General features: G+C 61.0%; 1 protein-coding gene across 1 annotated transcript in view; it reads right to left on the bottom strand.

Annotated features, from left to right (window-relative positions):
• Positions 1 to 344: 344 nt before the first annotated feature.
• Positions 345 to 21,813, bottom strand: part of NECTIN4 (nectin cell adhesion molecule 4) — a 22,375-nt gene continuing 906 nt past the window's right edge. The window contains exons 2-13 of the mRNA XM_019633080.1: positions 15,855 to 19,682; positions 15,262 to 15,445; positions 15,076 to 15,170; positions 14,146 to 14,611; positions 6,678 to 7,037; positions 5,193 to 5,483; positions 4,195 to 4,315; positions 3,278 to 3,426; positions 2,989 to 3,145; positions 2,546 to 2,621; positions 2,164 to 2,238; positions 345 to 1,962 (exon numbers count right to left, since the gene is read on the bottom strand). Coding sequence (XP_019488625.1) covers positions 1,738 to 1,962; positions 2,164 to 2,238; positions 2,546 to 2,621; positions 2,989 to 3,145; positions 3,278 to 3,426; positions 4,195 to 4,315; positions 5,193 to 5,483; positions 6,678 to 7,037; positions 14,146 to 14,221 — 1,530 coding nt within the window. The 5' untranslated portion in view covers positions 14,222 to 14,611; positions 15,076 to 15,170; positions 15,262 to 15,445; positions 15,855 to 19,682 and the 3' untranslated portion in view covers positions 345 to 1,737. The remainder of the gene's footprint in view (positions 1,963 to 2,163; positions 2,239 to 2,545; positions 2,622 to 2,988; positions 3,146 to 3,277; positions 3,427 to 4,194; positions 4,316 to 5,192; positions 5,484 to 6,677; positions 7,038 to 14,145; positions 14,612 to 15,075; positions 15,171 to 15,261; positions 15,446 to 15,854; positions 19,683 to 21,813) is intronic.

The raw sequence follows: 21,813 nt of genomic DNA on the forward strand, positions 1-21,813 counted from the left end.
ACCTTGAACGTTCGTTCTGTGGGTCTTGTGAGAGGCTCTGTTTCTTTGCACCATGTGCCCACTGCTGCCTACCTCCAGGCCTGTGGCGGGGGGCTCAAGTGTGACACACATCCCAACACTGCAAACCAGGGTGCTGCCTGTCATGGAGGGGCTCTGAGCTTCATTGTCCCATCTGGGGACTCGCACAATGGCTGCCGGACTCATGGAGGCTGTGTCTCGCCCCTTCCCTCTGGGCCACAGGCTGCTAGGCCTCCCTTCACTGGGACCACAGGGAGGGTGGGGCTGACACAGGGGACAGAGGTTCAGGGCTGACACAGCTCAAAGTGCCAGATGGGAGCCAGACAGAACATGTTCTAGCTGTTTATTTAAAAACAGAGTATCATTTTATGTACAGATACGCATATATTTATACAGAATGTACATATGGGGGGTCCAAACCCAAATACCAGGGCTGGCTGGGGAGCAGGAGCTGGGAGTCTCTCCTGTGGTCCAGAAATCAAGCACATTCCAGGCCAAGCAGGGTTTGGGCACAAATCTAGGTATTCCGACTAAGAGTGTTTGGCTGGACCGGACAGAAACAGACTCTATCTAACCCCAGCCTCCACCCAGAGAGGCTGCCAGAAAAGCCCTGAATCAGTGGCCTCAAGACCCCTGGGAAAATGGGGTCACCCTTGTCTCCAGCAGCTCCTTCACCAGAACCCCCACTACTCTCTCTCCCTTGCACCACAACCGAACCAGGTGTCCTGTCACCAAGTCCCAACAACCCCCCCAAGGGACCACAAACAACTGTGTACACAGCTAAGAAGAGACAGGAGGCCAGGGGACGAGCTGGGGGCCGAGAGGGCCGAGGACCATAGTCTGTCCCCCCAAGCCAGTCACTGCAGGCTCCCCCATGAGGCCGCCTAGGTTAAGATGCTTTAGAAGGAGCACATTTCAGAGCCACAGAAAGTAACCCCCTAGGGTGGGGTCTGAGCACTGGCTAGCTTGCTGAATTCCTGTGTCAATTGGCCTCACTGTGAGCCACCCTCGTACTAACAAACATTCATGCGCGTCGTCTCTTCTCTTATTAGCGGGTTCGTAGCAGTGGTCCTTCCAGAAGCCCCTGGGCAGGTGTATTCACAGAAAGTCCGTATGAGCAGCAGGCTCCAGGCTGGAGGGCAGAGGGCTCCTTCTTAAGCAGTGGGAACGTCCGGCAGACCCCCAGGACACTGCCTCGCACTCGCCCCTTGGCTCCCAGGTGGTGGGAGCCCGCTCCCCCACCCAGGACGCCAGACTGCAGCTCCAGCTGCGCCCGCACACCTGGCCGTGCCCGCAGCCTCCACGTGTTGCCTCCATCCTCTGGCTCCTTAATACTGCTCTGGGGTCTGAGGGAAACGCTGCATCCGGAGGCAGGTGTGAGTCACAGAGCACACCAGCGACCAGTTGGCCGTCCCCAGGCAGCTGCCTGAATCCTGGGGCACACACAGACCGGTCACCTGGACTCCGACACGACAGTACGATGCAAGCCACACACAGTCGCCCGTCCCCGCACACGCAATCAGCCAACACTCACACACACACACACACACACACACACACACAGGGGTGGGACTCAGCTCTCCCTCAGGTCATGGAACACAAGGGCTGGACGGAGAGGACAAGCAGTCAGTGGGGTGGGAGCACCTTCCTGAAGAAGTGGGTGTTTTGGGGCCCCGAGGTGCCCCTGCCAGCAGAGCGGGCGCCGCGTGTGGGGCCTGGTCAGACCAGGTGGCCCCGCCCGTTGATGTAGATGCCATTGCTGGTGGGTTTGGCCCGCAGTGTCCCGTTCTCCTGCACGAAGTGGCTCATGGCCTGTTTGATGCCTTCGTCCCGGCCTTCCTCCTCCTCGGCCCGCCCAGAGCCCGGACACAGCAGCTCCGTCTGTGTCTCTATCTCCCTCACAGTGGTCAGCGTGGAGTAACTCCGGCCCTCTGGCTCTTCACTCTGGAGGCCAAGGGCAGACAGTGTGTCAGGGACAAAGCAGGCAGCCAGGCCTGAGGGGCTGGTGGGGCACGTGGGGTCAGAGGTGCGGGGCTCAGGGATGGGCCAGGAGCCCTGGGCATCGGGAAGGGGGATGGGACCAGGGGTGCAGGGGGCTGCCTGAGGAGTGGGGCCAGGGGTGGGATGGGTGGGTGGGGGGCTCACCATCACAGAGCAGCTACTGTTGTCCTTGAGACTATCAGGGTGGCCCTCGGCTCTCAGCCCTACACTCTCCTCCGGCTGCAAGGCCCGGACATGGGGTAGAAGTCAGAGCCGGGCTCCCCCTCTCACCTGCCCCCCTCCAGCCACCTCCCTCTCCCCCAGCCCCACAGTCCACTTCGTCCTCGTCCTCAGTACAAACACCCTTGTTCCACGCCCCCCCCCGCCCCCCCCCCACTGCTACCCACCATGGAACCAGTGCTGACCCTGACAGTGGCTTCCCAGGGGAGCCCAGCAGACGCACAGTAGCTCTGCTTGCTCCCCCAAAATGCCCCCCAGCTCTGGGGAGGGCTGTGCTCCTGGGCAGCAGAGGGCCCCCGACACACACCTGGCTCCTGGGGTCTGAGCGGTGGGAATGCAGCCTCCGGATGGAGTTCTCCCTGGTCAGGGTCAGCTCCTCCTCACTGGGAAAGACACCCCTGGTCACAAGCTGAGGGTGGCGCCTCCTCCCCCACCACGAGCCAGTGAGATGGGGCTGCAGGTGTGGGTGCTGTGTTCTCCTGCACGCGTGAGCCAGCGGCCGCAGGTAGCAGTGTGGCTGCAGAGCGAGCGTGTTGCATGCAAGTGTCTGTACTTAGTGACATCCAGGCAAATGGGTCCGACCCTCAGGCAGGTGGTGTGGCTGTCCTCATCCAGCCGGGGACAGGCCCCAAGCGCCTCCCCTCTCAGGGGCTCCACCCACCTCCGGTCCCCAAGCTCCCTAGTCCTAGGTCCCGGCCCACCTCCTGCTCGCCCTGCCCTCCGTCAGGGAGCAGAGCGGCTTGCACTCACTATTTCTGCGTCATCTGCTGGGTCTTGCGCCGATGGTACCGGGCCATCAGCAGCACCACTGCCACCAGGAGGCCGAGCAGGAGCGCTGCGATGATCCCCACCACCAGCACAGAGGCCGACACCAGGTCCACCTGCCTCACTGGGGCCTCGTCGGGGCCTGAGGACATGGGCCGCTGTGTGAGGCACCGCAGCACGGCGGGGGGGGGGGGGGCACCCCGACTGGCAGGCCTGCCCCTCCCCATTCATGGTGCGGCTCCCGTGGTCCCCACCAGTCTGCCCAGGTGCTTACCAAGAACCTCCACAGTGACCTGAGAGTCCCTCGAGGACAGCTCATTGCTGACATGGCAGATGTAGACGCCGCTGTGCTCAGTGGTCAGCGGGGGAAAGCCCAGGGTGTCCCCGTCCGCTCGCACCCCGCTCGGCAGAGGCCCGTCCAGCCTGGAGGGCAGCGAAGCTGATGAGTGCCACCGCCCAACATGCCCAGGCCGCTCTCCACCTCCCGCCTCCATGACGTCACCCAGAGCCGCAGGCTGTTCCCACAGTGTCCCACCCTGCCCCAGGCAGGTCTAGGCAGAGGCCCCCTTCTCCCTGCCGCCCAGCCTGACCCAGGCACCCCACACACGCGTGCCATCCCGATGCTCCCACGGGCATCACGTCACCCGGCACCGGGTACCAGGAACACGTGATATAAAGTCCGCACAACAGGACACTTGAAGCCTGCCTGGGCTCAGAGGCGTGCAGAGCGCAAGGCCACGCGCCTGCCCTGGGCTCACAGACGTGTGCACCTGGCACCACCCTAACTCTGGACACCACAGACCCTGGGAAAAGGTGGCGCCTCTGAGGTGCTAGCCCTAAGGTGGTGCTTACACAGGAGTTGGTTAGAAGCAGTTACAATCGCCCGTATCTTTTGTCTTATCCACTTTAGGGACTTACATAAGTATATAAAATATTGATATTTAAATATTGCATTATATTTCATTGTTTAAAAGTAAGAAAAAAAGCCAAGGTCTTACTGGCTTACACCCCCCAATGACTATGTACCCTAGACTCCTGGGTGCGAGAGAGAGTGTTTGCTGACCATGCGTGCTCTTATATTGGTTGGAACATGTACCCCAATTTATTTGGGTTTCAGAATGTATCGCCCCAGCCCATAACAAGTACATGCTGGCCTTACAGGGAAGGGCCCTGACCCCGAGCGGCCCTCACCGTGTCCAGTTGTAGGAGGGGGGGGGCTGCCCTTCACTCAGGCACCTGAGTGCAGCCCCTTCTCTGCCAACCTGCCATAGCTTCTGGTCTTCAAGACCCCTCACAGAGGCCTCAGCGAGGACTGGAACAGAAGGTGCGAAGAGAAAACATGGGAATGAGGCCTGTGACCCTCAAATGGCCCCACCCACTACCCCCCCTTCCCCGGCCTGGGACTGTCCCCTGTCCTCTCCAGGCCACACGGCCCCTCCCTAAGCTCAGGGAGGCCACACTCGTTAACCAGTACAAGGAGCCTCTTAGTGCCCCCGCGTGCCAACGGGTCACGTCTCCTGAGTCCCCATGATGCTAGGTAGTGCCAGCACAGAGCAGGTGCTCCATGAGGCTCTCTGGTCCTTCAAAGGCTAAACAGTCCTACTACTTCATTCGTTTCTGTAACAAGCATTTGTGGAGGATCTACTTTCTGCCAAGTGCTGGGTTAGTCTGAGCAGAAAACAGCCCTACCCCACCCCCCACCCCCCGACCACAGGGTCAAAACCTACGGCTGGAGAGACGTCTGCTTCCCCTGAGCACTGTGCAGGATGCTGGGCAGTCCTGTTTGGATCCCCTTGGGACCCTGCCAAGTGGGTGGGGTCATCCACACTGCTAATGGAGGCAGGATCCCTGACGAGACTGGATGACAGCGGTGAGCAGCAGAACCCAGGCTTGTCCCGTCTGTCCATCCCTAAGCCCTAAACTGTTTCACAAAGTGCTTTTGGCTCCATGTCTGCACATGTCCCCAACAACATTGTGAAGCCAGGCAATGTCCTCTGTAAAGAGGAGGACACTAAAGGTTCTCAGAGAGGTCTAAATGATTTGTCAAGGTCATCTGGGGTGGGCTCCAAGTCTTCTACCTTCGGGCTAGCGCTCTCTCAGCCACACGACATGGCACAGGACCCAGGCTGGCCAGACTGGTGTGGTTCAGGGTCTGTCAGCACATCATCAATGCTGATCCAAGTACTCACAGGCCACTTGGAGGGTGTGAGTGATCCTCTGGTCCTGCAGCAGGCCAGGGTGGGACACCACGCAGGTAAGTGGCTGCCCATTCATGCTGCGGCTGGGCACCAGGTGGAACTCTGACGTGACAGCAGCTGAGCGGGAGTGCTTGGAGGAGCGGCTGGAAGTTGTGCCTTTGACCTCTGTGTCCCAGGTCACGTTGGGGGCCGGGCTGCCCTCTGCTGTGCAGGAGGCGGCCAGTGTCAGCCCCTGGCCCTCTTCTAGCGCAGGCCCGGGATTCAGTGAGGGCAGGGGAGGCACTGCGAATGGGGGAGGGGGTCACGGTCTGCACAACCTTGCCCAGGAGACCCCACCCCAGGCCAGTCTTGCACGTGTGCAAGTTTCAGGCCCCTTTTTCTTCTGTTATTTCACCAAGAAAAAACAGCAGATGGGTGGTAGAATTTCATCTGACTGTATTTTTGCCCATTGTTTGAATTTTTTACAATAGCATGGGTCATTTTTTAATGAAAACAAAGAAATTTTAAAACTACCTAGATAACATATATAATAATAATAGGTACCATTAATTAAGCACTTACTATGTCCAAGTATTATGCTGACACTTTACAAAGTTACCTCACACCATCCTGTCAACACACCATCGGGGTAGATAGATATTATCATCCCCATTTCATAGGGGAGGAAACAGGCTCTGGTCACTGAAGCCTAGACTCACAGTCACATTTTTCTATCACGTCCCGGTGTCACTAACCACCATGTGGATAAAAGGCCTTTACCTTTAAACTATAAAGGCCTTTACTTTCATCGTCACAACATGAACAGCCCAAGCATAGAATGGAAAGGACTCAGCTTGACCACAAGTGCCCTGAGTGCAAAGTGGTTTAAAGGGCAGCTGTGGCCTCCGAAGGATACTACGCCCGCCCCCCACCCCACCCTCGTTAACAACCGGGCCTGCACATCCACATCCAGGCCCCGCATTAAGCCCAGATGTGAGGGAGGCCTTGAAGGGGTGTCTTGGGTAGAACTGTTGTAACGACCAGTAAGCGTAGCTTGGAGAAGAGGACAGCTGGGTGGGGCCTGAGCCGGGGCCTCAGCTCTGCAGTGCTGTTGGGGGACAGTCACTGTGGACCCGGGTCACGTGGGAGGGCCTGGTGCACACGGTGGGTAGGAATGGGGGGAGCTGGAAAGACACTGCAGGTGAGGGGCCAGGGCGGGCACACAGGGGGAGGGGTGCTGGCTGGTTCAGGGAGCAAAGAGGAGACAGCGCGACTGGGAGGGCGCGAGCCTGGGCCATGTGAGCCCGAAGAGCGACAGAAACCAACAGGGAGGTTTCCGGCGGGCGGAACGGAGCACTTCCGAGCAGACGGGGTCTCCGCGAGGCTGAGCGCGCGGCACGGAGGCCGGACCACGTGGGCGTGCGGGTGGACCGGCTGCGCGGCCTCTGCCTTTGCCCCCACCCCTGCGGGCCCGCCTGCGCCCCCGGCCCCACTCACCCAGCACACGCAGCCGGAGCCGCGCGTCGAAGCTGCCGGCGGGGAAGGTGCTCACGCGGCACTCGTACTCGCCTTCGTCGGCCTGCACGGCGTTTCGCAGGAGCACCGCGCCGTCCTGGGGGCTCCGTGGGAGTGGCGGCCGTTCCACGCGGCCCTCGTAGGCCGCGCTCACGTGCAGCCCGTACTCGGAGTGCAGCAGCGCCAGCTCCCGGGCAGCGGCGCCCGCATCCACGCGCAGCCACGCCACCTGCCCCACCTGCTCGCCGGGGTCCGCTCGGTAGAAGCACGGCAGCTTTGCGTCCTGGCCCAGGACCACGGTCACCAGGGCGGAGGTCTCCAGCTCGCCCGCCGGGCACCGGCCTGTGGGGCGACAAAGGCAGCCAGGATTAGGGGCGCTTCCTGACTGCAGTGGCAGCGAGCCGGCTGGGGCTCCCGGAATGTGTTTGCTTGCAAAGCGTGTTCAGTCCGCTACCTCATTACATCCACAGGACATTTTCAAGAGGCAGGTGCTATTAGCAGCATCTAACAGATGAGGAAACTGAGGCCCAGGGAGGAAGCGACTTGCCACAGGCTGGCAGACGGGTCTGGAGGTGTCACACCCTCTCCCAGCCCAGGACTGTCTCCTGAGCAATTGCAAGGCGGAGACAGCCCTCAGGTCCTCTCTGGGGAATGTGGGTTCTGTGCTCGAAAAGGAAGGGAAAGCCATGGGCAAACGTGTCTACCAAGGGGGAAAGTGAGCGCTCTCAGGAAGTGCACGGGTCAGGGGCAGCTGGCACCTGGGAGGGCCCTGGCGTGGGAACATCCACCCAGCAGGCCCTACAGAACATGCCTCTCATGGCTTGAAGATGAGAGACCTGGATTCCCAGAGAGGAAGGTGTTCAGTGTGGGAGGAGTGACACACACGGAGGCTCCCAGGCAGGGACGAGCGAGCCGTGAAGGCAGACAGGCCCAGAGGCCAGGGCAGGCGCCCAGGGACCCTCAGAATGGAGAGCCAGAGTCAGAGCAGCAAACGTGGGGACAGCGACGGAGGGTGAGGACGAGCAGAATGAGGCATTCAGGGACGCCCGTCCTGTAGCCTGTTCTGCCCTCATGAAATGTGACATCAGTACATATGGAGACAGACTGGACACGTGGTGATTTCTGATGGAGTGCCCGGTGCTGTGCTGTGGGCCACTCACTGCGGACCCCAATCCCGTGGGAAGCCTGGTGCAGAGCAGGAGGGGGACAGACCCAGAAGGCATTCCAGGCGAGGGGCCAGGGAGGGCAGACCCCAGGCGGTTGGGAAGGACTGAGGCAGGTGTGGGACGTGTGAGGACCTTCCATACCAGGCAGAGGAATTCAGATTTGGTCACCAGGAACTGGGGAGTCACTGATGAGGGGTGCGGTGCCCTCGGCCACGCCCCTCACAGTGCCGCCAGATGGAGAGGAGGGGGCAGTTCTGGGGAAAATGCAGCAGGATTTGGTCACTGACCAGAAACAGGAAAGGCTCGGAGACAATGTCTGTTTCTAGGGCGACTGACACGAGGGAGGGGGGCGGGGCCTGGGGAGGCTCGGAGTTTGGGAACAAACATGTGAAAGTGTAGGGCTGGGGGCCCCCCCAGAAGAAGGTTCCCTTGGTGCGAGAGCCTCTTGCGGGAGGGGGGTTCCAGCAGCTCCCCAGTTGGGCTCTGCCTCTGGCCAGCTGCTGTCTGCATGGCCCCTGCCCAGACGGCCCCACCTTGCCTGGGTAACTCCTCCTCATCCTTCAGACTCACTGGGACGCCACCCCTCCCACCCCCACCGCAGGCAGAGGTAGGTGCCCTCCTGCCCCCTGGCAGCCGCTTATGCACCATTGCAGCACGTTATCTCATAGATGGTGTTGGATATTTTCTTGTCTGCTTCTCCCACCAGACTGAGCTCCTCAGAGTAGAAACTGGGTCTCCTGTCACATGTGGAAACACTGTTTCTGATTTAGAGCTTCCTCTGGGAGCATGTGGTCTACATGCCTGGCACATAATTGGGACTCAATTAATGTTTATCCACGGACTGGGTGCGTGAATGAATGCGTGAATGAATGCAAGACAGGCAGCAGGAAAGGGTGCGCCAAGGAGAATAAGCAGTCTTGGGTTGGGCTGGGCAGGTGGGCCTTGGCATGGTGAACCTGGGGTGCAGGCAGGACAGGCTGGCTAGCTGGGTTCACTGCCCAAGGGAGCAGCTCTGCACTGGACAGAGGGAGAAGCGGGGAGGAGGGGCCATGAAGCCCCCTGGAGTGGGCAGAGGGTTCCAGTGAGGCAGAGCCTGGGGTGGAGGGAGGGTGAGGACCCGAACAGGACTGGACAGACCTGCAGGGCCAGATACCAGGGCCCTGAGCTGCCCGAGCTGATGCTGGTCCCACCCAGCTAGGCCTGCGAGTCCAGCTAACCCCCTGTGCCCTCCCAGGCACCCCCTTGGCACCGGCGGGAGCAGGGCTGCCCAGTGTCCTCCGCTTCCACATTGGAGTCTGTGTGGCCACAGGGGTCCTAGGCCGTGCTCCACTGGGACACTCAAACCCTTCTAAACACTGTTTCAGGGACGTCAGATGGCATATTTTTCATTCCCATACTTACACTTGTTAACTGTCTGCCCACCACTAGTCACCCACATTTACCCTCAAAATACCGTCTTAGGGCACAACAGGTATTGAGTACCCAGCTCATGCCTGAAGCCAAGATCTCCACTCCAAGCGACAAGTCCAAGCTTTGCAGAATGAAGAACCCAGTCAAGTAGGAAAGTCCCTTCTGCATCTCTTGCACAGCCCCCATTGCCCCAAATCCAGTATTCAGAGGGAGCAGCTCAGCTTGGGGCAAAGCCCCAACACACACCTTCACACGCACACGCACACGCAAGGAAGAGAGCTTGGGCTCCAGAACCGGCACCCTGGGCTGGATGGACCCAGACTCCCCCACCAGTGTTGCCAAGACAGCCTCTCCTCCTCTTCCCAAACCTGGTGTCAGCATGATGACGTCACCAGAGCAAAGGCGACACCTGCCTGCCTGGTGAGGTCACCGTGCGGGCATGGAGTGGCCAGGCCAAGCCCGTGGACCCTCTGCTGCAAGTTGTCTGCTGGGGCCGGTGGTGGCCTCTGCTGGCTGGACCCTCCTCCCTGGCCCCCACCCCGGCTCCTGGGAGCACCCAGGCACAGCGAGAGGCCAGGCCGACCTTGCGCAAGAGACAGAACAGGCCCGACTGGCCCGACGGGATCCCTGCCCTGGCCTCCCCACCCTGGCCAGGCCCCCACAGCCTCGTTGGGGCCCTGCCCTCTGTGTGCCCCGCCCACCCACTCCCAGACAGGCCCTGCACTTCTGGCTTGGGCGGGCTGGTACTTGGGTCCCAATGTCCCTATCTGTGTGACACCTGGCCTCTCACCTCAGGAGGGAAACGCAGTGGCAGCTGCAGTGTCTGAGGAAGGAGGCTTTTCCTCCTGAGGGGCCTTTCTCTGCCAGCATTCCCTACTAGTAATTCAGGGGTGCTCGAGGGGCCCCAGAGGCGGCTCCGTGACTCTTGTGTGTGTGACGTTGAGCTTTGGGTGACAACAGCCTGGTACCAGTGCCAGCCATGGGTGCATGAGGCTGCTCCTTGCGTGAAGCTGGAGCGTGTCACACAAGTTCATGTCTTGCCTTCAGGACACTGTGTGCTTGTCTGTGGTATGTGACGGTGTGTGACATGTGTGCAGCTCTGTGCCACGCCGTCTCAGGGCACACGTACGGCACGCTTGCTGTCCCACGGACTCTGCACACAGCAGAGTCCTATTTCGATGTGGGTCTGCCTTGGCTTCTGTGTGTCCACCTGTGTCACCTGCCTGTGGTCAGTGGTGTGTGGCTCTGTGTTCATCTGGAGTGTCGCCCAGGCTGCCCCCACCTCACCCCAGACTGGAGGGCAGAGTCATCTCCGGTGAAGGGACCCAGAGACTGTCCCTCCAGGGGATGGGAAGTTGCCGTGAAGGGCTCCCCAACAGAACAAAACAAAAGCCCTCCCTTTCCTAGCTCCTCTGTCCCACTCTCTAGCCCCCCCAGCCACTCCTCTGGGCCCAGCACCTCTGGCCCCGCCAGGAGGCCTCTCCCTGGGAATGTGTCAGGCCTCTGCTGCTGCCACCACCAGAAAAACCAGCTCCAGCACCAGGCCCGGGGTAAGGGCTGTCTGGTGTGGCTTTGGTGGGAAGGGGGGGTCCTGCCTGGGGCTGGGGGAGGGATCCGAGCCTTCCAGGGTCTCCTTCTCCTTAGTTAACTCTTGCCTCCCCTCACCGCACAGCAGCAGCGTCCACCAGAGAGAGCTGGAAGGTCTGGGTGAGATTGGGGTGGGGAAGGACCTGGGAGGGGAGCCACAAAGCCCCCACTCAGGACAGGTGATGTGAACAACCCAGCAAGTCTCCTTTCTTCCCCTCCCCCATAACCTTGGCCTCGCAGTGCCAAGGAACCTTGAAATCCAGGAGATTCTCCCTCTGCCTTCACCCCCCCTCCCCCACTTACCCCCCACTGCCCTAAGCCCCCCAGCTTAGTGAGAGCTTCCCAGCCTGGGCAAAGCGCCCACCCACTGATTAGTGTCTGGGGAGGGGGACGCCCCGATCTCAAAGGGAGGTGAGAACAATGGGGGAGGGCAGGCCTTGAGGCAGCCGGCTCTGGCCCAGACACAGCTCCCAGCACAGATAAGTCCCCTAAACCCCCCGGAGCCAGTCTGAGCCCGGCTGAGTCACCACAACAGCCACACTGTGGGTGGGAGACCCAGAACTCAGCTTCTCCCAAACCCCTGAGATCCTAGCCAACCCCCACCCGGCCCCCACCTCAATCCTGCCAGCCCCCCCCCAAGTGTGGCCAGCCCTGCCCCACCCAAATCACAGCCTCAGCTCAGCTCTTGGGACATACCAGCTTTAAAGGCAAGAGGGGCAGAGAGCAATGGGGGGGGCCCGGGGCTCCCGTCCCGCGGGCGGGGGGTCTCACACCACTTTCCAGCTCTTCCAGGGGCTCAGTGGCCCTAAGTTCTCATCTTAGATCCTGCCCCCAGGCCCCCTCCTCCTGGCCTGACTCAGCTCCCACCCACCCAGCCTTCTCTGCTGAGACCCTGGCCAGGAAGCCAGGCATTCTCTCCAAACGGGGCTTGTGCCCCTTCACTTCCCCTGGGGGACCCCAGGATCCCAAGACTGTGGTCTACAGGCTGGGACCGTGGACCCTGCTCAGTCCTCGCTGTCATCTCAGTGGCTGGGGTCCCCTAGCACAGCCCCTACCCAAAACAGCAGGCTGGGACGAGGTCATTGGGGCCACAGGGCTCCCAGGGCCTCCCCGTTCTCCTCCCCTTCTGGCTTCCTTGGCTTTGGGCGGATCCCAAAGTTAGGCGCCTGCCCCAGCTGTGAACAGGAGTCGAAAAGCAGGGATGGGGCCCCACCCTTTCTAGGAAACCAACTTCAGACAAAAAGCTGACCCTCACCCTCGGAGGACAGGCCTCAGGATTCAGAGAGCCCTCACTCTGACCCAGCCGGGCCCCGCTGGGCCCAGACAAAGACCTGGGAAGGAGGACCCTGCTGGAGGGGTGTCTGTAGATTTGGGGCTCTCAGCCTCAGGCAGGAGATGGGCGAGGGCGGAGGGCGGGTGCCTCACCCGGAAACTCATCCCATTAAGAGAAACAGAGCTGTGGTGTCAGGCGCCTCCCCAGCCTGGGCCCCTGGCTCCCCACTGTCGGGGGTGGGGCAGGGCCAGTGGTGGGGGGGCGGCAAAGGGAATGCTAATGGCCCAGGAGTTGGGGGCAGAGGGCAGTACCCAGGGGAAAGCTACCCTGGTCCCCACTCAGAGGCGCAGCCAGGACCTCCCCACATCCGCGGAACCCCGGAGCTGGCGTCATGGAGAGATCTGGCCCTACCTCCTGGTCTCCCCAAGTCTAGCTTCTTAGCTGACCAAGGTCACCTAACAAATTCATAGCAGAAATGGGGCCAAAACACAAAGCTTTTTCAGAGACAAGAAACACTCCAGCTTCCTAGGAGCCTCTGAGGAGATGCCTGAACACAGACAGTGGGGGTGGCAGTGGAGGGCCGTCTGGTCCAGCTGGCTGCGCAGGCGACAGCCGCAGAGTGTGGCCTGCGGGCACCGGCCTCCTGGGCAGTCCTGGGGCCAGGCCGCCTTCCTCTGCACAGCACCTGCCCGTCAGGGCAGCGCCAGGTGATGCCCTCACCAAAGGGGCCTCCTCTCCCCTTCCCGGGGCTTCTGTGCCGCGGCTGGTTCCGGCCGCCTCTGCGGCACCCAGCGCCCTGTCCCTTCAGCAGAGCAGACGCTCACCGCTCATGCTTCTGACAGTGACCTCACAGGTCTCACCGGCCTACCTACTTCCCTTGGCTTTCCCGTCTGTACAGTGAGGAGTTGGAGCTGTGATCTCTTTGATCCCGTCCAAGTCCTGACACATCGTGACTCCCTTCTTTAGCTGTGGGTCGGTCCTGCAAGGGAGTGGCTGCTAGGTTCCCTGGCCCAGCAACCAGTCCCACCATCTTGGCCTGAGCAAATGAGAAGGGCTGTCTGGAAGATGGGCATTAAGATGTGGGGGGCCCACAACCCGCCCACTCCAAGACCAGAGGAAAGCAGCCCCACCCACCATCCGCAGGCAATGAGGTGGGGACATGGCTGCTGGGCCCTTTCCTGCTCCTGGGCCTGGGAGTCGAGCTGTCCTATACAGACGGGTCCCCGCCTTCCCAAAGAGGAAGATTCTCAGTTACCCATCACCGTGGACACAGCCCATGGAGTCCATGTATCCTGTACACACACACGTAACGTACACACACACTCCCCCCAATTCCCGTGCGGAAGACTCCACAGTCCTGTCATATCTGCTTTATACACATTAGACACGAATAACACAAGGCAGCTGAGAAAATGGGGGGCAAGTGGTGAACAAAAGGGGGCCACACCCTACTTAGCAGGCATCCCGACTCATCTAAGTAATCACCTGGTCCCACCCTGGCACCTAATACTGAGTGCAGGGAAAGAGAGGGACCCGAGGCCCACAGGTGCCCCAGGCTGGACTCCAGGACACCATGGAGACAGGAGGAGACAGAGACCGCCTGCCACTCTAGGCATCAGGCCCCTGCTCCCCGATGACCGCTGAAGCCAGCGCAGCCCTGTGTCAGCCCATCTCGCCAGGGTCAGCGAGGGCTCCTCCAGGAAACCCTGGGGTGGAAGGGTTCCCCCGGTCCCACCTCCCTGCCCACCTGCACTCGATCACCTGATCTGGTCCCCCAGAGGCAGCTCCAGCCTAGGCCAGGCTTTGGCACAGGCAGTCAGGGACCCCAGACATGGTGACCTGGCCTGGGGCTGGAGGGGACACAAAGCAGGACAGCTGCTCTGACTCTTTCGGGGGCACTGCTGGCGGCTGAGGTCCAGCCAAAGGAAAGAGGCTGTGTGTGCGCGCGTGTGCACGCGCGTGCACGCCAACGTGGGCGCGGAAGCGAGGGTCCCGGTGGCCCAGGCGAGCCTACCTGTGGATGACGCCAGGAGCAGCAGCAGCAGCCAGGCCTCAGGCCCCCACATGTCGGCTCCCAGGGACGGGGGCATCGGTCCAAAGGCAGAGCTGCCCAGTGTTTCTGAAGTTCCGAGTTCTCCCTGGGAGCCGGCTCGAGAGCTGGCTGGGGCACCGACCCAGAGGGCAGCAAGCCACCCAGTCCCCAGGCTCTGACACGCCTGCCTACCCCCCTGGGGTTTCCGCTAGGGGACCCGGCCCCCGTTCTACCGCCCAGCGGTAGCTACCCCCAAGGAGCCGTGACCGGGAGCTCCGAGCTCCCCCAGAGCTGCTTCCCACGCCGTGGCCAACGACGACGGCAGAAACCTGGGAACCTGCTCAGCAGGTCAGAACAGGTGCGTCTCGGGGGCTGGGCCTGGCACAGGGATCCGCAGACGCCGCCCCCACGGCTTGGGCTAGCTAATGGGCGCCAGGGAGGGAAGGACCTGGGGATAGGATCCCATCATCAGCGTGTGGAAGGGGCTGGAAGGGAGAGGCTAGGTGAGGGGCGAGCAGGTGGGCAGGAGAAGGCCCCGGTGGCTCAAATAGGGAGGCACAGGGCCAGGAGGAACAGGGGCAAGGTCCTGTGGGTGGAAAGGGGTCTCAGCATCCCACACCTGCCAGCCTTGCTCCTTCCCGGGGCCTTGCCACGCTCCCCCAGCTCCTGCAAGGACAGCACTGGCCTCAGGTGACAAGAGGCCCAGGGAGGGGAAGGGTCTTTCTGGAGGACTGATCACAGTCGGCTCAGACACCTGTAACCCCAGGCAGGGACCAAGTTCAAAGAACCCTGAGAAGGAGCTTACGTGACCCCCGATCCCACCCACGTGCAGAAGCCAAGGGACTAACCAAGGAATTCGCCCCGATTCCTGGGCTCTGCGGGGGCCTCTCAGCTTCAACACCCCCTCCTTACCTGGCCAGGAGTCGCAGAGGGCATCGGCTGTGCTGGCGGTGAAAGGGGGAGCCTTTCCATCAGCTGGTGGCCGTTCTACCCGTTATCTCACGATCCTGGACAAGACCACACGTGTGCACTCAGCCCCGGCCACTCCTGGCCCCTGCGAGCCCCGTGTGACAGCTCGTGGGCTCGGTTTGTGCTCACCTCATTGTAACTAAACCGTGAGCTTCAATCCAGGAAACGCTGACCGCGCCGCTGTGTGCCGGGGAGCGGGCCGCTGTGGAGACGGAGGGCCTGGACGAGATTGTGCCTGTGGGCTCCTCGGATGTCAGGCTTGTTTCATGGCCGTGTCTGCTGCCCATGGCACCCAGTGGGGCTGAGTGTGCTCCTACCGAGTGGGTGAATGCACGGTGTCAGTATGCAGCGAGGGCAGGTGCGGTCAGTGACGTGGACGCTTGGCTTCTGGACCTGGGCCGTGGCCCCACTCTGGGTCTAGATCCCAGCTCTCAGCGATGGCCATAGCAGGGACATCTTCCTCAAGGTCAATGGTGGCCTCAAGGGCCAGGCTGGATGCCACCTCCGCCCTGCAAGCCCATTCCCCTCATAAGGACTCAGGCCCCCCGCCCCGCCTGTGCCAGGGCAGCAGCCCCACCCCGATGCTGCCTTGAGATCCACAGTGGCAGGGGCGGGGTAGGGCCAGGGGGCGGCAGGGGAGCGCCGAGTTGTAATTATGATCATCGCACCTCGGATCCTATCGCAGGGTTTTCAGAGCAGCTCCCTTCCTTCCCACGACTCACCCCTCCTGGTCCAGGCGACCCCAGGAGAAACTGAGGCACGGGTGGGATAGCAGATCACAGCGGCTATGCAGTCCCTGTGTGTCCTTCAGCTGCCCCACTCACGACGCACCTGTCCTCCCAGCACTGCCAGTCAAGTCTGCGACCCCGGGTTGGGACCGTCAGTCACTCACCCCCGACTCCAGCCATGTGTGGGGGAGGCACTGAAAGGGCGCAGGACTCTCCGGGTGGCTAAGGCCAGGACAGGTGACACTTCCATGGTGTGCTCAGGTCCTTGTCAACACAGCTAAGGACACCGTGTGAGCCCAGCGGCCACTGCAGACCTTGCTTGAGGAAGGGGTCTCTCCTCACTTAGCCAGCACATCCCCCAAGCCCCTGGCCCTCGTGTGTCACGAGCCTTGCTCCTAGGGAGCACCCCCTCAGACGCAGACGCATCCTTCCATCTTCGGGGAGAAGCCTGGGGTTGGGGCTGGAAGGAAACACCAGCGGAGGAAGATTTCCCAGACCAGCGCCTGGTCCCCTGGGCTCTGTTCTTTCTTCCTCATTGAACCCCCATTCCGCTCTGCCTCCCTCCCTGCCCTTCTCCCACCCACATTCTGGCCCTAAGAATGGGAACAATTCACACCAAGGCAGCATGTTTAGCACGTCCCTGCCCGCACGCCTGAGTTCAACCGACATGTCGACATGTCGTGGGCTCCACTCTGCAGGCTCCAGGAGGGGACCGACACAGAACATGTGACCATTGCTTAGGAGAGCGTGCTGTACCCCAGCACCGTGCACCCCCACGTGCCTGTGTGTGCGCAGTCCCCACAGCAGGCTGCACACCTGAGCCAAACCGGTTGGAGTGGGTTGTGCTGAAATGTTTGTTTGTGTGAATGGGACTTGGAGGTGAGTCAGGGAGGACAGGGATGGGTGGGGTGGTGTGGGGGTGAAGGAGAGTGAGAGTGAGGGTGACAGGCAGTGGGTCAGGGTGGGCGGGCCGGGGTGGGAGTGGGCGAGAGCTCCTTCCGTGAGTAATATCCTGTTTGTCCATGCTGACACTGTCCCAGGTCAGAGAGGAGTCAGAGCAGGGGACACGGCTTTGGGGGAGACCCGAGTGGGCAGTGCCTCAGAGCGAAACAGGCAGGAAGCACGTGTGGACAAAATGTCTGCGACCCATTTCTACACAGCTCTGCTTCTCTGGGTCTTGGTACCTTTTCCTCATCTGCGCGTTGCCTTGGTTTCTGCACTTTGTACGGGAAGGTGTTGGGGTGCTGACACTGTGCAAGAAGGTGGCTGATATGGGACCTGATTCCACCTCCAGGTCAGTCTCCCTGCTCCTCCCATGGAGGATGGGGAGGGACCCCATGGAAAACAGGACCCCCAGCAGCTTTCCCTTCCCTTCGGCTGGAGCCCAGTATTAGGACGGAGACCCCGTTTTCCAAGAGATTCCATCTACACGTTGCCAAGCGTGTGCCGTCCCTGCCTGCCTATCCTGCAGCCCCACAGAGCCCCGGTCCCAGCCCCATCCTGGAATGACAACCCCACTTCCTGGTGGCCTAACAATGTCCCTTGGCGCTCAGGGGCTGGACTTGCTTGTCCCTGCAGAGCCCTAAAACTAGAGTGACACACGGGGGCACGAGATGGCTGGACACAGGCACGCTTGGGCGCTGCTTCTCAGGAGGCTGTGTGTGCACAGCCCGCACTCGTCCTCACCCCAGGGATGCCTCACATTCTGTAAATGCACCGCCATGAAACCAGGGCCCAGGAGTATGGGTCTAACAACAGTAGGAGCCCTCGTGGAAGTCAGTCTTCTGAGGGCGACAACAGCAGCTAGCAGGAGTTAAAGAGTGAAGGCTAACTGGGGTCCTGAAAACTGAGTGAGAGAATGGATTCTTGTGAGAACCCCAAGCTATGCTCCCCGCACTCCCGTCTCCGTGCTGACCACAGAGGGGGCTGGGCCCCTCCCAGGGAGCCCACCTGTTGGGGACACGGAGGCAGCCCCCAGGGGCCAGCCCAGCCTGCAGAGCCCACCATACCAGGGGTGTCTCCAGGTAACACCAGGCCTCTGCAGCTCCCCAGCCTGATGCTGAGGGTGGGGTTCTGCCCTGAACCAAGACTGCCACTTCCAGGCCATCAGCCTGAGCTCCTGCCACCACTCAATTTGGCCTCCCCAGGGGAGAGCCTCCGGAGGCCCTGCAATCAAACATCATCCTTCACCTAGCACCGGGGATGGATGGGCAGCTGCAGAATGGAAAACGGGGCTCAGCTCGAGAAAGACACCAGGAGATCAGGGGCTCTGAGAACCCTTGAAGGGCTGGGAGCTTAGGGGAGAGAGTGGGGAAGACGCTACCGAGAGGAGACATCACAGGATGGGGAGAAACCAGGCGACACTGGGGGAGGGGCAGTGGGGGCTGGTAGCAGCTGGTAGCAGCTGGGGGGTCCTGTCATCTGAGGGCACATTTTCTTTGGAGTTTGTTAGCGTCATCCTCTTTTGCACCTTGAAAACCCTGACCCTCTCATTTCTGTCCCCACCAGGACCCACAGTCACCTCAGACCTGCAGCTCCATCTGTCTCCTCCACCAGCGCTCAGAAGGCAGGTGCAGCTGCCCTGCTGGGGGACTGGGGGCCCCAGGCTCATGCTGTCTGGTCCTGAGAAGCAGGGCCAGGCTTTCCGGCCGCAGCAGGACTCATCCTTGGCCTCGCTCCTACAGCACTTGGAGACTTGCGCCCTGCCCTGCATCGGTCTTCAGCCCCATAGACAGTGCGGCTGAGAGCCTCTGAGCTGAGGCTGCAGTAGGCAGGTCCCAGACACAGGACAAGCGGGGGTGGAGCCTGGCAGAGCCCCCGAGTCCCTGAGTGTGTCCACCAGCCACCGAGGTGTGCTTCGTGCCTTCCTCCCAGGAACCCCTGGGCACCTCCCTCCAACCTCCCCTTGAGGCCATCCCAAACCTCAGTTTCCCATTCGGTTCCAGAAGTGGCAAAAAAGTAGGTCTGCAGATCGAGAAACAGCAAGACCCCTTGCATGTGATAATTGGCGAGATGAGGAAGCACTGGTCTGTGAGCTAGCAGGAACAGAGGCCGCCGTCCAGTCCCCCGGCCAGTCTGCTGCCCTCCCTGGGCCTCTGTGCCAAAGCCCTGCACCCTGAAAGGCCAACTCAGGCCTTCGTCAGTAATCAGTACCCTATGCCCAGGGACTACAGGCTGGCTCCACAGTTCTAGAAAACAGCCACGGGGGCCATTCCTAAGGCGTTCTAAAGCCCCTTGTTGGAGAGTCAGAGGGCTGCACTGAGATTGAGAGAGAAAAAGCGGCAGACCCAGCCAGAGAAACACAAAAGGAGACAAGGTGAGAGGCAGACCTCAAGGCACAGCAAGATAGGGGAACCTAGAGGCAGAAAGATGCACACACACAAAGAGAGTTGTTGGGGAGGGCAATTCAGACATGGAATCTGAAATGGAAACAGGAAGACCCAAAGGGAGATTTCTGGGTGCCTATGTGCCCACTGCTGGGATCACTCAGCTGCTTCCCTCTTGGGCCCCCAATTTTGACCACTCAACAATGACCCACTGATACTTCCATATTCAATATCTCCAAGTCTCTCAAAAATTCAAGTTCTTTCCCATCCTTACCCCACCTCTCCATCATTCTCTGACTCACCTGATGCCTATTCCCCTTGACCCCAAATCTGCTGACCAGTCCGCCTTCCTCTCCAGGTCGTTCCGGCTCGTGTCTCAGGAGCGCTCACCATCTGGCCTCATGCAGTCTCTCTTTCTGGTCATCCCTCTGTCCTTGTTGGTTCATGTCCTTATTCTGGCTGAGCAGAGAGCCAGGCGTTAGCGGGTCAGAGTGAGCTGTGGGGAAGATGTGGAAGGGTCAGAACAACAGAGGAAGAGCCAGAGGACTAGGAGATAAAGGCAGAGGGGACTGCGTGTCCAAGGCTGTGACTGAGACCCCGGGGTCCCGTTGTTGACGTCGTGTGCATACTGAACCACACAGAACCAGCAATGGCTCTGGTCAGAAAATGGGGTTAAAGGAAGGAGAAAACAGACTAAGAGTTTTGCGAAGGTTTGAGACAAGGAGGTAAAGATTCGGGGCTGGGAAGCTAGGCTCTGGGGGTCCTTGGTTGCCAGAAAAGGCCAACTGAGACCAAACTCGTAGGGTCACGTCAGGATTAGGAGACTTTCAGGATTACCTGCCCCCACCACATGCCTGGACAGAGGTGCCCCTGGATATTATTAGCAGGTGGACGAGGGGCCCTGGCTGCCCTTCTCCCTATCTCACAGCTCTCTCTACCCTTGCCACTATCTTAATGCTCTTTCAGCTTTGTGTCATTGACAGGTCATCACAGATGCTGCCCTGAGGTGTAGAGTATGTGACATGCAAGTGCTGTTGACTTTTCTCTTTTCTTTCTCTCCTTCTCCTTTTCTGTCTCCTCTAAAATACGGTTTGGTTCAGACCAACCAGGGGAGGTAGGAGTCCTGGGCAGCTCCTCCCCAGAGAGCAGCAATGACAAGATACCTCCAGAGGAGGCGCACACCTGGAGCGGCTCCACGTCCAGGTGAGACGCCAACTCTGAAGACTCCGAGTCAGAGTGGACGCTGACTGGAGGGGGAGACACAGCTGGGAGAGAGGAGCTGGACGGGCCTGGGGTGGGGAGTTCCCTGTTCTGTCCAGGAGAGGCAGAGAACAGCCAAAGACTTAGACAAAAGCAGGAACCCGCAAAGGGAATAACGGCCAATAAAATTCAAGCAAAACGACCCCACCCCAGGCAGCTGCTGGCCTAAACCCTAGGAGATGACAGATGTGAAGCCAGCTGTGGGACGTTAGCCAGTCACAAGCCTTAGGGAGGAGTGCTTTTCAGACTTCAGCCAAGTACATTACAAGTTAGTGATTTATTACAGATTTTTTTTTTACCATGATCTGTAACACAGGACCCTCCTTATCAGGCTCAGGGAAAGCAGCAGTTGGGTGGGCCAAGCCTTTCAAAGCTATTATTGGGCCCAGCTGTAAGGTGCACGTGGGGAGCAGGTCCTGGTCCTGCCCCGCCCAGTTTTCTCTGAGGACCGGGAGTTCGCAGCGGAGGCAAAGCCCTGCTGTGCGAGCACGTCCCACCCCGCTGCAGCCCTGGCCACTCCGGGGCCCCCCTTTCTTGTGCATGACGGAGACCAGGCTGACGCGTGGAAGCCAACGGCAGAAGAGCGGTCGTCACTCCCACCCCTGCACGGCCCAGCCCGGCGCACAAGTCCTGTGTCGTCAGCCCGGCTGCGCTGAGAGCAGAAACGTGCCCGCGCTTCCTCCTTTCCTCCGGCAGCTGGACCCAGCCAGCTTGGATCTGGGACCCGGGGGCCCGGCTTGAACAAGAGGGAGCTACGGGCAAGGAGCAGGGGGCTGCTCTCCCCCCCCCCCATCCAGCTTCTGCCTGGGTCTCATCAGGGGCAGCCACGTCCTCAGCTTCCTTGTGCTGTAGGGGCCCCGGGAGCAAGGTGACATGTGGGCCCGGCTTCCCGGGGCTCAGCAGCGACGGGCTCAGGCGTCCTCGCCCCGCCCCGTCCCACGGCAACGACAACGCGCCAGAGACCGGGCTCTGCTCCCCTCTAGCGGCCGAGCCGACGAGTCGGGCTGCGAGCCTTTCCCCGGCGCGGCGCCGACGACCCCGAGGGCGATGCCCGGGGCACTGCGGGCGCGGGGAGGCGAGGCCTGCGGGGAGGCGACCGCCGAGAGCCGGGGCGCAGCGGGCCGGGCCCGCGCCGCCGCCGGCTCCGCACCCCGGCACCCGGCCGCTGAGGGACGGGCCTCGCGAGGAGCCGCGGGCCTCCGGCTTTCCGACCGAGAGCGGCGGCCGGGTTTTTCCTGAGCGCGCACAGCTCCCGTCGCCACGGTAACCGGCGCTTTGCGACCTTCGGTTTGCGGCCGCGGCGGTGGTTGCTGGGCGACGGCGGAGGGAGCGAAGCGGGGCTCGAGGCGGGACGCTGCGGGCTCCGG

The sequence above is a fragment of the Hipposideros armiger genome, unplaced genomic scaffold (assembly GCF_001890085.2).
Source record: "Hipposideros armiger isolate ML-2016 unplaced genomic scaffold, ASM189008v1 scaffold_1240, whole genome shotgun sequence".
NCBI classification, from domain to species: domain Eukaryota; kingdom Metazoa; phylum Chordata; class Mammalia; order Chiroptera; family Hipposideridae; genus Hipposideros; species Hipposideros armiger.